The sequence below is a fragment of the Populus trichocarpa genome, chromosome 3, assembly GCF_000002775.5.
Source record: "Populus trichocarpa isolate Nisqually-1 chromosome 3, P.trichocarpa_v4.1, whole genome shotgun sequence".
Lineage (NCBI taxonomy): Eukaryota > Viridiplantae > Streptophyta > Magnoliopsida > Malpighiales > Salicaceae > Populus > Populus trichocarpa.
In genome coordinates, this window is record NC_037287.2 from 17,045,687 (window position 1) to 17,059,596 (window position 13,910).

At 32.9% G+C, this 13,910-nt stretch overlaps 2 protein-coding genes across 2 annotated transcripts; both read right to left on the bottom strand.

Annotated features, from left to right (window-relative positions):
• Window positions 1-1,240: 1,240 nt before the first annotated feature.
• LOC7496515 (protein SRC2) lies at window positions 1,241-2,209 on the bottom strand. The gene has a single exon (XM_002304591.3). It carries the CDS (start codon window positions 2,207-2,209, stop codon window positions 1,241-1,243), a length of 969 nt encoding a protein of 322 aa, XP_002304627.1.
• A 3,045-nt stretch (window positions 2,210-5,254) lies between these two features.
• Window positions 5,255-7,475, bottom strand: LOC7496516 (probable 3-beta-hydroxysteroid-Delta(8),Delta(7)-isomerase). Its single transcript, XM_002304592.4, has 4 exons — window positions 7,230-7,475; window positions 6,110-6,256; window positions 5,828-5,936; window positions 5,255-5,701 (listed from the first exon to the last, which is right to left on the bottom strand). Exons 1-4 carry the CDS (start codon window positions 7,369-7,371, stop codon window positions 5,437-5,439), a joined length of 663 nt encoding a protein of 220 aa, XP_002304628.1. The 5' UTR covers window positions 7,372-7,475; the 3' UTR covers window positions 5,255-5,436.
• Between the last annotated feature and the right edge of the window lie 6,435 nt (window positions 7,476-13,910).

Below are 13,910 nucleotides of genomic sequence, written 5' to 3' on the forward strand. Positions count from 1 at the left end.
TGATGAAGCTGTGTCAACCACTTTAAGAGCTGCGCTGCGACCCTAGCGCTCAGCCCTTGATTCAGCATGTGTGTAATGTGATTCTAGGATAGGTACAAGATAGAAATCCAATTTGTTTGGCGTGTATAGAGGAAACAAAATCTATTTATTTCTATATTCCTTGAACAAAAACAGGTCAAATTTCTATACCCATTGTTTTGAGGGAAACAAGGGAAACGATGAACACAGAGGAGATATGATAAGAGTAGTGGTTTTTTTCCTTTTATTTCATCAAGTTGTTCTCCATGGATTTTTATATTTCAAGATTGTGCTGACTTATGTTTCTTCACCGTTGCTCTGTCTCGTCAGTGGTCATATGATGAACAACTTGGTGAAAAAAATTAATCCAGTTTTTTCATCAAGTTGTTCTCCATAAACAAGGAAACGGCAGATAACTGAAAAAAATTAAATGGGGAAAATAGAATGGAACTGCCAAAGTCCTGTTTCTAATCATGTGTAAAAGGCAAGTTAAAGCTGTCCTCTTACAGAGATACAACGCTTATGGGCATTGAGTTTTGGTCCAACAAATTGCAGTGGTTCTGCCGTCAAGTCTCAAACTAAATGCAATGATGCTTGAGATTTCCTGTCGAGGATTCTGCCGTCATATTCCCGTTGGAACCAGTCCAAGTTCTTGCAATATACATTGTATACAAGCAGTCAACAATAAGAGAGAGAACATTACACTTGAGTTGACTTCTATCTCCAAATTTTCATGGTTGATGATTAGGGGACCCTCTGATAGCCAGTAGCACCTCGGGGTCTGGTCAAATCTGAGAGTCTGTATTCATGTTTAATTAATTCAAGTCTCAAGACTTGGGCAACTTGAGTTCTCTCAATCTTGCATCAGAAGATTTGAACTAACATTTTATTTTCACAAGCTTTTCAAGCCATGGTGAAGAATCAGCAAATAAGTAGCAATCCAGGATTGTTGTTTGTGACAAGGAAGCAAATTTTAGTGCTCTGCACAAAAAGGAAATGGAGAGAAAAGAGAGCTAGCATTTACTTTGATATCAAGTACGAACTGATCAACGAGACATGAGCAGTATGTAGGTAACGGGTCTAGCGTAGCAATAATTAGAACTCATGTCCCTAACTACCTGGCAGAGTGGAATGTTTCTTACATAAATGAAATTACATCAGGCACCAGCCTGCTATTGAAGAATATCGACATCAACATTCTCTCTAACACTAACCTAACTAGCTATACATTAACATCCCTAATTGCCCAACCTCCAGTATGCCCACGAAGACCGCAACCATGCTCGGTTGTCTTTGTTGTGTAGCAATATGAACCTGGAGACTGTGTCAATGGTGATGGATATTGAAGCTGATACACTCTGTGACCCACAGGAAGCTGTAAAGGAAAGGCTGGCGGAGGCATAGTATAACATGCCTTTACTGGATAACACAACTCCGTAGAAGGAAACCCGGTTCCTGGCGAAGGAGAGCTGAAGCTGATATCATCCAGGGAAGGATATAAGCATGCTTTCCTCGACTTAACATCGACTTCCAAGGATGGATAATGGACTTTTTTAGGTGATGAGAAACGAATTCCTGGAGGCAAATCAACCCTTGCACCATCAACTTCATTCCTCTTGACCTTCCCGTTCACCTCATAGGAAAAATTCAGGACACCATTAGGCCTCCCATCGCTATTTCGGACCTGATAGCTCACAAACCTGACACTGCCGTTGAACTCCTCATTCAAATCCTTGAATGGAACACAAACTTCCCCAATAGTTTTGTTACCAAAGATGGAACCTTTGCAGCGCAATTCAAATTTGAAAAAGAGATGATCACCGTAATCAGGAAGCGAAGTGGTATTGAGATTAAACTGCATCATATGGTTCCATTTAGGGTTGCTACCTCCTTCTCTGTCCACTGGTGTCTTTTGCCGCTGCAGAAGTTGTTGCTGTTCGTTCTTCTTTTCTTCATCGTTGAAAGTATTCGGAGGTGTCTTTTGCCGCTTCAGACGTTGTTGTTGCTTCTCGTTCCTCTTCAATACACCATAAAGAAAGTCCACTGCCGTCTTTTTTCGCCGTTGTTCATTCTTCTTTGGCTCATCAATAAAAATGGAGACGGCAACAAAGACTGAGAGCTTTTGGAAGAAATTGAAGGTTTTGAGATCTCTGCAGGAAATTTCTTTCAATTCTAGAGAGATCCCCTCCATAGTATGTTCTGCTTTCTTCTTTATTGAGCTCTTGTGAACCCTTTCAAGACAACATGAAAGGAAGCTTCCTTTTAACAATAAAATAAATTAGCTTCGGGAACAAGAAGCAAAATAATACAGGTGAAAATTTCAACCAAGTCTCCAAAGTCCAAAGTGTCTATAATACACGGTATTTGATGGGTCCACTTTGACTCAACGTACAGTCAAATATATATATATATAAAAGAAGAAAAATTACATGAGAGGTTTAAAAAATTATATTTTACATTTTATAAGTTATATAATATTTTATATTTATGCAGAAAAATCAATAAAAAAATTGAAATTATTTTAATTAATAACTAAAAAAACCTTTATTACGTTAAAATATCAATATTACCACTCCTTTTTTCTTTGCTTAATCATAAAACCCTAGCCACGAATCTTCACCGTACTTTCCAAAATCTAGCCACCCGAATCCAACAAAAAGATAGATCATCATCATCATCATCATCATCTATCTATCAATTTAAGATTTTGTTCCATTGCCTATAGAAACCATAGTAAGTGGTTGTTGTTCACTTTCAAAAGTCAAGAGTCTAAAGTTAAAGTGGCACATGAATCTTCAATCAAAATCTCACCCATCGTGGGGATGCGCTGCTAACCCTGCTTTCGAGCCAATTGCTAGCCTTTTCTTCTCCGCGGTACCTTAGTGAGTCGAAGACAATGAAATTCTTGCGGAGTCATTCGGAGTGAAAGAAGTGATGATGATAACCTCTAAAATAATAGAAAAGCAAAGAGAAGAGAAGTTGCTAACACCAGTTAAGCCTTTTCATATGATAGCAGCAAACTCAACAGATTCAATGGTCGCCCATCTTTTGTCTTCAATAGTGGAAATGAGGAAATTAGAAAACCTCAATCACAGCTTATAAAAAATAAAAATTAAAAAGCTAGAACTGTTGAGTGAACTTCCCCAATGGTTTGAACCGGGAATTCACTCTAGCATCTCTGTCTCCATTTGACTTTAATCATTAACACGAGAGCAATGCAGCGAAAAAGGCGATATTAGCAGCGAGAGAAGTGACTGGAACTGCTGAATACCATGATAATAATCTTAAAAAAAAACCTAATTTGGTTAAATCGATTTGGGGTTTTTTTTTTTTTTTAGTTTAACGTGGGTGTCCGGGTCAGCTTTCGTGTACCTCGACTAATCCCACGGGTCCTGAAGTTAACGACCATGTAAGCCTCCAGTGGCCATCATATGAGCAACCACAGGGCTCGAACCTGAGACCACAGAGGGAGCAAACCTCTTGGTCCCAAGCGGTTTTTTTATTTTTGTGAAGAGAGAATGTTGTGGAGAGAGAGGGGAGTGAAAGTGAGTGTTCGGTTATTTCCTTCAATATATAATATATTATGTATACAAGAATAGCAGCGTCATTTCATATAGTTTAATTAAAAAAATTGTAGTTTGATACATTCTACAAATCAACAATCATAAGTTAATAATCTCTTCTAAAAGATAACATTCATACTATTTAAATAATAACTAAAACTAACCTAGATAATGAAATCTAAATTAAATAAGATTCTGAAATCCAATTAAAAAATAGTCCAGAAATATCTAGAAAAATAAAGAATTAAAAATTGTTTTTGTTTTTATTAGAAAGTTCGTTTTTTTTACGAGTCCAATTTATTTTTATTTTTTTTAAAAAAAAAAAAAACACCACTAGACATTTCACATCAGTAGCAGCGCATACCGCGTAGCATTTGATGAAGTTTCAACCCGTCAGGACTCGGTTTGATAAAGACGGAGAGGCTTGACCATGGACCCATCCCAACAAGGAGCTTTAAAGTTTCTAATTCTATGATGCCCATCTTCGGCCTTTCCATTATCACCAGAAAACGGGGATGCACAATCTTGCCTCATCGGACAGAGGCCACAACTTTCCAAATGGCGACCCCGTTTTCCAGCGAGCACAAGCAATCCACGCAAACTATTCTATAGTCGTAACTTTAAAGGTTGCGTGTTTTACTTTTGAATTGGCCTTGTGGTAACGACGCCTTCTCTGATATGAAATCCTAGCAGTCAAGAAGTCACTCTGTCCACAGAGAAAGTGAAGCTTACAGATTTAGACATTGCGTTTCAATGGAGTCAGATAAGTTAAAACGAACCCAGACTAACATATACAGATGGAGAACTCCTGGAAAGCAAGTTTTTACCAAGTGTTGAAAGAGAGCTAATAATCGATACAACAACATTAATTTTCTACAGCCTAGAAGAATACAAGCCCCACCAGAAAAAATCGAGCGAAAGTTGATATAATAATATAAATTATAGTTTAAAATTTTATCAAAATAAAAATATATATATATATACACACACGCGCGCGAAGCTCCCACCACTCAAAGTGTGATGGTTTCCCTTAGTATTTTTATGATATTAGAATCTGTATGACCAAACGGTTATGGGTTTAAGATTATCATACTCATTTATTTGATAAAAATTAAACACAAGGTAATATGAATCTATACAAGTTTTAAATATAAAAAACTTTCATTTGAGAAGATGTGTTAAAAAATAGTATAAATCATATCTTAGAATCTCACCTTAAATTATTAAGTTAATATGATTATTTGACAGCAATTACATTAAAGCTTCCTACCGGGGAATCCCACCAGTGGCAGTACCAAAAACCATTCGAAGGAATTCATTAAGAACGTCCATTTCTCTTGAGACCAAGCGATGATGCTATCAACCCTCTTTTAATCAAAAAGGAAAGGAGCACTTGGCGTTTTGTATAGGAGCGCAGAAAAAAGATGATTGCTACAGTCAATTGTTTTCCTATTCAGCAGAGAAATATATACTTCTCCACTTTCAAACTCCTGAAGGCATTGCACGCTAACCATACTGGTAGTAAAGTAGCAAAATAAAAAAAAAAATTGGTGCCGCAAAGCAAATCAGATAAACCTATTAAAATGCTGCATTACCACCAGCCACAGACTACAACTGAAGCTCACATCCATAAGCATGGCATAGAATAGCAGGTGATTGTGTCGGTGCAGTCATTCTCTGTGCAAACAATTATTGTTGCTTGAAATTTGGAGGTCTATGTTGCTGATTTCCATAGTTTAACTGGTTTCAAGATTACACATTTGTGTGCATAAACTAACAACAATATGAAATAAATGCGCAATAAAATCTCATCTTTATCTAACCAGGTCTTGAAATGAGATGGTCTGTATCAACCTCAACGAGTTTTGGTCCTTTTCTGGCCATGAACTTGGACTGCTGAGCAAATCTTTTTCCAACAACGCATAGCGATGAGCGAGGGAATTACAACCCAGGAGGCATTTGCACCAATATAGTATACGTAATAGTGGTACGGACTGGTAGCAAAATGATCACCTTCCAAGTAGGCAGTTAAGAAATACACAGCTGTTCCATAGAGCTGTCCCAAACAAACAGCAAACTGAAGTATGTAGCTGTACGATTTTCCTGAAGCAATAGCATACCTGCCAAGTGTCAGCAAGCAACACTGTTAAGAATTAAGAGACTGAAGGTAGATAATATGGAGTCAACGGACACTTGAACAAAATAAATGAATCTTATTCAAGATGCTGAGGAAAGTGAAATCATACACTGCCAGGAGGCTAGCTGGTCCCTCGAGAACAGCAGTCAATCCTTCAACAGTAACTGTTGCAGCATCCCTTGCTGCATATCTTGAATCACCTTTGCTATATTCTTTCCCTGCTCGAAAGATAATGAGAACTGTTATCTACCAAAGATTAAGAATTCCATTTCTCTCTCTCATGTAAAACAATTAAAGAGTTATTACAATGACCTCTCAACTGCAAATACTGCTTAATACCAGAGATGAAAAGAAAGTATATGAATAAAAGAGAAAACAAAGAGGTACTTACAAACTTCAGCCAGATAATGAGCAGTCTTGTCCTTGTAAAATTCTGGAGAGAAAGCAAAATAACCCTCGAGAATCAAGTGTGTGAGACCAGTGAAAGCCCACCAGCACATGAGCAACCTATTCATTTTTGTTATCTTACGAGACCTTCCTGGAATCGGAGAAATAGCCTATAGTAATTAATAACTCACAGAATGTTCAATTCTCTAGATGTAACTTCATTAAATTAATAAAATAGAGAGTACAGGCTAGAACACTGTAATCACAAAGGAGCAGGGTTCAAAACAAATGTTGTAATAAAATCTAGTGTGGAAATATGCTAGCAACCAAAAACTAACACGGGTCAAAGAAAATGTTGCATTTGCGAAAATTTGAAGCCGACAATGAAGCTTCAAAAGAACATCTAAACAAGAAACAGTTCACTTCCTTTCTTTGCTTGACTTGACCATATAGACCAGAATCCATATAATGACAGTCAGTTATGATCACAAGCCAGGACAATTAAGAACACTGTCAGCGGATAACGTTTTAATCCATAAAGTTGTGAGAACCTGCTTTACACTTGCAGGTCTTATTAGAAGAGGCCGCATAGCTCTATCTTGAGGAGAGAAGAAAAACACAGAGTTCAAATCCTAATCTAATTCAAATGCAATTCCAAATCCAAAGTGAGAAATAAGTTCGCCTCCTTTTTTACCTTTTATTTTTCGTTGACCTTTTTTTTTTCTTTTTAGTGCAATGTCTCTGTCAGAAGGGTAGCCCGACTAGGCAACAGCCATTAATGACTGACTAGTGAGCTCTATGCATAAAATATTTAAGTGGGAAACTGACAGAGACTTCCCTGTAAGACCATCCACAGACAGAAACAGTTTAGCTTCTGTAGCCATTTAAGAATACTCTAAAAAGATCCAGTATCTAATCGAAGGTTGAAATTAAAGTGGGCCATACAAGATTGTTTGCGCTTCAAAATCTATATTTACTGCAACTGCTATATAAATCAAAACTCGAACCAGCAAGATTCAAGGGAATATATGAATTTTCAATTCATTATAGTTAATGAAAACCCACTATCAGTCTTGGAAAAAAGAAAGGCTTGATGAAATAAAAACAGTGGAAAGGGGGCAAACCAGAGAGGATCCAGATGAGAGAGACGACAAGAAGGGAGGTGAGTAAATAGACGCCGACAATGGTGGATTGAGTGAGGAAATTAGGTACATAGCCAGGCAGTTTCAGATCTCTTGGTGCGTATGGATGCGGCTGCCCCTCCATTTTCGCTTCTTTGCCTCAGCCTCTCTTACAGTTTAGTTTGGTGAAGCTGAAGTCTTCTTTGTCGCTCCTAAGTCTCCTGTGGTTTTGGAACTTCTACGAGTGGGTAACTTGTTTTTCGAATTTCTATTGGGTCGGATTGGATCGGATCCGAATCAGACGTCATGACGTGTCCAACATGGAATCTTAGGAGTGGGCGGGCAGGCTGTACTCCTGTTCCACTCTTTTTAACGTTTTCTCCATCCTGTATTCTCTGTTTTTCTTTTAAGCAAATGCTATGCTTGCACTTCTACTTTTAAAGAGTTTCTGTCTAACGTTATGTTATAAAACTTTTTTATGATACATATGTTGTAGAATCACTAATAATTTGAATAATAGAATCTAATATCAATTCATATTGTTTTTTCTAGTTTAATTATAAGAAAATTGTATGTAAAATACTATAATGATACGATCAAATTAAAAATCCAAGACACATCTAGTATGCTTGAATAACAACCGCATAAATCATATTTAAACTATATTATTAAGAATACTTAGAATTGAAACACTTAGAATCTGGTTAGATAAAGTTACGTTGTTGTTAAAAATTAATTTTTTATCCTTAAAGTTTTATTACTCATCTCTTAGTGTAAACAAAATAATTACAATCAGCATTATGAGATTTTAACACAACATTGATTAGATGTGTTACTAAAAAAGATCCACAAACTCTAAAAAATATGATTCAAAATATCCCTACAATATAATAGAATTTAAACTCTAGAGTAGAAGAAAAAACCAGAGCATGAATTTAAGAAAAGTAATCTAAAAAATTAAGGTGAAGAAGAGTCCATAAAATTTATGTATCACACTTTTCCTTCGCTCCTTTCTTATAATGGGTTTTGAAGTTAAAATTGATGTAGAAGTAATTGTGGTAATTACCACAATTAATTTCCACCATTTATTAGTCTTAATTATCTACCGTAAAGTAAAATTAACATAATAGTTTTTGGTTTTAAAATCTAACTTTCTTGCTTGAATTAAAAAAATTTATGTTGTTGTCTAGGTATTTATTCAAATCATACAATGACTTGATAAGTTTCCAAACTTTTTTTTTATTTTTTAATAACAAATCTCTCAGGATGTTTCATATATACCTCTACGTAATTTATTAGTCTTAATTATCTACCGTAAAGTAAAATTAACATGATAGTTTTTGGTTTTAAAATCTAACTTTCTTGCTTGAATAAAAAAAATTTATGTTGTTGTCTAGGTATTTATTCAAATCATACAATGACTTGATAAGTTTCCAAACTTTTTTTATTATTTTTTAATAACAAATCTCTCAGGATGTTTCATATATACCTCTTCGTAAAGGTCGCCATTTAAAAAAGTTTTTTTAAATTTTTTTTGATGTATTGCAATCTTGTTAATAGTTGTGGTAGCTATTAATGTTTGTATAAAATTTAATTTTCTTTTGCCAAAATTAATACATGCTCTTTTAAAAATAAATTTCTATATATAGTTCATACTAGATAGGAGGTCACGTCATGCTACAGGTTGGCTCAAATTTTTCCCAACGTTAAAAAAAAAAAAAGCCAAGGCAACACAGGTATTAAAAAAAAACAAAAAGAATCTAAGACTTTGATTATTATCTTAATTGGGTTTAATAACCTCGGCTATATATATATATATATATATATATATATATATATATATATATATATTAAAGAGTAGATGATGCGTTATTTGTATCTCAAGAATTTAGAGGCTAGAGCATTGCTGGAAAATCAGGGTATAGGTAATTTATGCTTAAAAAAATTCTTTTTCAACTTATTTTGACTAAAAAAACACATTGAAAATACTCTAGAGATCTTGATAAACACATTTATGGTCTCAAATAACCCTAAAATTGTTCCAAAATCACAAACCAAACCGAATTAAAAAAAAACTTCATGAACTCAGATATACCATGTCATGTTATAGAAAGTTCAAAGAACAGTACAATGAAACTTTTCTTATTGAATGAAACATTTTGATACCAAGATCGACCTATTTTGTAGCCAAAATTAGTGTCAACTAAGATTTGTTTTTCTTTTCAACTAGAATCTGGTGACCTATTCTTTCCTCTCTTAAATCAAATACTAAGAAATAAAGAAAGTAAAGTTTTTTTTTATATCAGAAATCAAAATTTCAAAATTACAGAGACCAAAAATTTATCAATTGGAAGGTAGGGGACCAAAGTGAACTTTTCACGCCAATTTCAAAACTGCCACAAATATTTTTTCCATTTCCATTTTGATCCTTTATCTTTGAATTTTGTTATTTCTTAACAAATTCACTTAAATCGCCCATCAATTTGGTCATATAAGGGAAAAGTAAAAAAAAAAAATTGAGAAAGAGAAGAAGCATTGTGGCAATCCATAATGCTATATGTTTTAATACACAGTGATACTAAAATAAATATCTAATGCTTTTTAGTTTTTTCTATAATTGATAAAACAAAACATATGTTAATATATAAACATAAAATAAATATCTAATGCCTTTTAGCTCACACACATACCTTTATTTTTCTTCAAAATAATTTTTATGTTTTTAAATTGTTTTAATGTACTGATATCAAAAATAATTTTTAAAATTTTTTAAAAGAATATTATTTTGATGCATTTTCGAGCGAAAAACACTTTAAAAAGTAACCACTCTCAAACACCCTCTAACAAGAACTCTAAATCATGTGAGAAAACCATTGTGCGTGTCCACTGTAGACCAATACATAGTTTACTATGGACTTGCACCATGGATTTTCTCATTTCTAAAGACTTGGTGTGAGGATATTTTTATCTTTTCACAAGAAAATAAAATTATCATTTTATCCTTTGATGTAGAGATATTTTGATCTTTTTATATGCTCATTGGTAATTAAAAGATTGAATGAGAATATATTAATTTTTTTTAGTTTAACTGTATAGTAAAAAAACTATTACACCTCTAAGATCAACAAAAATCAGACTTGTCGATCAGAATATTTTTTAAAAATTTCACAAATTCTTGAATATTAAAAATACAACTTTTATGCGGTCTCGTGCATATATCTTATTTTTTCGCTAATATCTCTCACAAATGTGAGATTTTTATTCATCAATATTTCTATCGATAACAATATTAAAATACTAGAATATCAATATTTTCACCGATAAGCTATAACACTATTTTCAATATGAGCTACGGTAAACAACATTTATAAATATCTTTATAACTAGATCAATTAGATGGACAAGTTCCCACATTTTGTTTATCAATTCTCTTACACATTGTTCCTCCCCTGCCTAACTAATTTAAGCATGGATCGTCTCCTAACCATGCAAGATGCTTGTTTTGCAGGAGAAGAATAACCCAAATTATCCCCGTCCAATCTTAAGCCCAAACTCCAGCCCCAAACCTCTTTTAGTGTAGCCCATGAAAAGCCCAGATTTCTCAACTTCATCAATGGGGATGTCTTGGATATATTTTTGTTAATGAATGGAAGCTTAAATAACATTAATGTTCTTTTTTTAAGAAGAGGCGCTGTAAAGTTTCTTATTTTATTTTAAAAGGTTTCGAGTTCGATTTTTTTTAAATAATCTTGAATATACTTAAAGTAATTAAAATATATGCTTATAACATATATATATATATATATATATATATATATATATATATCTAAGATATTTATAAATTTCATGAGGTCACAATCAGAGATAATGAAAAGAATAAATAAATATTTTTTATATACAAACTACTTTACATATTATAATATTAATTATGAAATGAAACATAAAAAAAAAGAATCAATGCTAAAATTCTTACAACCAATTAAAAATTCGAACTAGCTTTGCTATCAGTATTTACATATTTGAGGGGTAGAAGAAAGCGAAATCATTTTCAATCGGGCCCATGGGCCATGGCAGTTCAGCTTGATAAAGACAACACACACACACACACATATACTAGCTTTGATACCCGCACGATGCCGCGAGTTTTTTTTTGTATAAAAAATATTAAAAAAATAAAAATTTAAAAATATTGGGTTTTTCTGCAAAGTTATACCCAAAAATCTTGGGTTTGGCTGCAACGCCTGACCTAAGAGTAATATTTATAATATTAATAATAAAATTAAACTTGCATGACCCAAGTTTAAGTGAGTCTGGCTGTAACACCGGACCCAAGAATACTGGATATGGGTCTGACTATAAGGTCGTGTCATAAAAGTGTGATAATTAAATAGATTAATTAAAAAAACAAAGAAAAAAAATCAACAGGAAGGAAAAAACTAATGAAGAAAAAGAAAAAAAAACATTGAATTAATCTGGTCAACCTTTTAAACCAGGTTATCCCGTAAAACCTGGGATTTGCGTCATGAAAGTTTGATAACTAAATAGAAAAAGAAATGACGGGTTTACCTAGAATTAACCGGGTTAACCCATCAAACTAAGTTAACCCGTCAAGCTCAGGATACGTGTCATGAAAGCATGAAAGTCTGATAATTAAATAGAAAGAAAATTAACTTTAACAAACTAAACTAAATGAAAAAAATAACTCGTCAAATCAGGTTAATCCATCAAACCCGAGATTCGTATCATGAAAATCTGATAACTAAATAAAAAAAATTTAACATTAACAAACTAAATCAAACAAAAAAATTCATTAAAAAAATAAAAAGAAAAAACAAAAGAAAAAAACAGTTATATAATATAATACAATATAATAATTATAATTGTAATTATAATGAAAAAACGTGGGGAAAATTTAAAAAAATGTGGGGAAAGCTAAAGCTAAAGCTAAATTCTCAAACAACTCAATATTGAAAAAATAAATTTAACAAAGATAATTTTAAAGAAAAAACATGTGGGGGAAACACTGTAGCCAAACAAAAACTATGTAAGGGAAACACTGTAGTAATCCATAGTATTTTGTTTTTTAAAAAAGCTACAAAGCTAATCTCTCAACCAGCTCAATATATAAAAAAAAACCGACAAAGGCTATCTAAAAAAAAAAAAGTCAATTTTGGGTAAAAGAAATGAAAAAAAATGTACAAAAAAGAAAACAAAAGTGAAAAAAAAACACGTGGGGAAAGCTACAGTGTTTTAAAGAAAAAGACAAAAAAACTAAATTTTCAACCAGCTTAATAGTAAAAAAATAAAATCAACAAAAATAATTCTGAAAAAAAAAAAAAAATATGTAAAAAATAACAATTTTGGAAAAAAAGAAAAATTAAAAAAATTAAAAAAAACATATTGGGGAAAGCTAAAGCTAGATTATCAGCCAGCTCAATATTGAAAAAATAAATTCGATAAAGATAATTTTTTTAAAAAATATATGGGGAAACACTGCAGCAAAACAAAAACTATGTAGGGGAAACACTGTAGCAATCCATATTATTATTTTTTTAAAAAAAACTATAAAGCTAAATTCTCAACCAACTTAATATAAAAAAATAAAATCTACAAAGACCATTTTGAGAAAAAAAGAATAAAGAAATCATAAAAAAAAACAATGTATGAGAATATTATATCAATCCACAATGTTTTAAAGAAAAAAACTACATAGTTAAATTTTCAACCAGCTCAATATTTAAAAAAATTAGCAAAGATAATTCTGAAATAATTTTTTTTTTTAAAAAAAGAAACAAAAAAAAAGAAGAAATCAATTTTGGATAAAAAAAAACAAAAAAAAACATGAATAAAAAAAAACCTGTTACAGTGAAAATCCTACGTGTTTTAGAGTTCTTTAATATATATATATATATATATTTTTTTTGTGTGTCTGTGGAAAGGCAGGTGCCCTCCATAGAAAAAGAAACACAGCTGGTAATAAAAAAAATTTAACAGCGGCCAAAGACAGGGAAACGAAAGATGAAAAGAACGTGCTGCTTTTGGAGCCAAAGATTCTCCAAAGACACGTCGGGAGCTGCAATTGCATCGCTGTCGTGTAGTTTACCTTTTGACTCCCTTTTCCCAGAGCTGTTCCCATGCCCACGGCAGTCATAATCCCTCCTGTTATTCTTTTATTTCTGGGCTACGAAACAAAAATCCAAGGACTATAAAAATGATTTTTTTATTTAAATTTTCTAAAGAAACACGATTCCATTTTGCATAATTGTGGTTTTAGCAGAAGCAGTGGTAGCTGCAATGTGAAATTTATTTAGTTTGGCTAAATGTAGCATTGAAGAAAAAGAAAAGGAAAAAACCAAGATGAGCCTTATCTCATGATACAGCCACGTACTGTATTCGGAAAGAGATGAACAGGAGAGTGCATGGACAGAGTGGATGTCCTGTGATGCTGTTAAGTGGATCATGCAGATTGCATATTTTTAGCTGTAGATTACATAAGACGAAGCTTCTGCAGGGTAGAATGCAGCTTGGGGCACGTTATTAGCTATTTTTTTTTTGTTTTTCGGTTTGAAGATTTAAACCCAAGTTGAGGAAACAACCAGAGCTTAATTTGATAATTGTTGGGGTAACCACGAGTAGAGAGGTAGCAGTACCACAAAGGTAGAGCTGGATTATTATTATTATTAT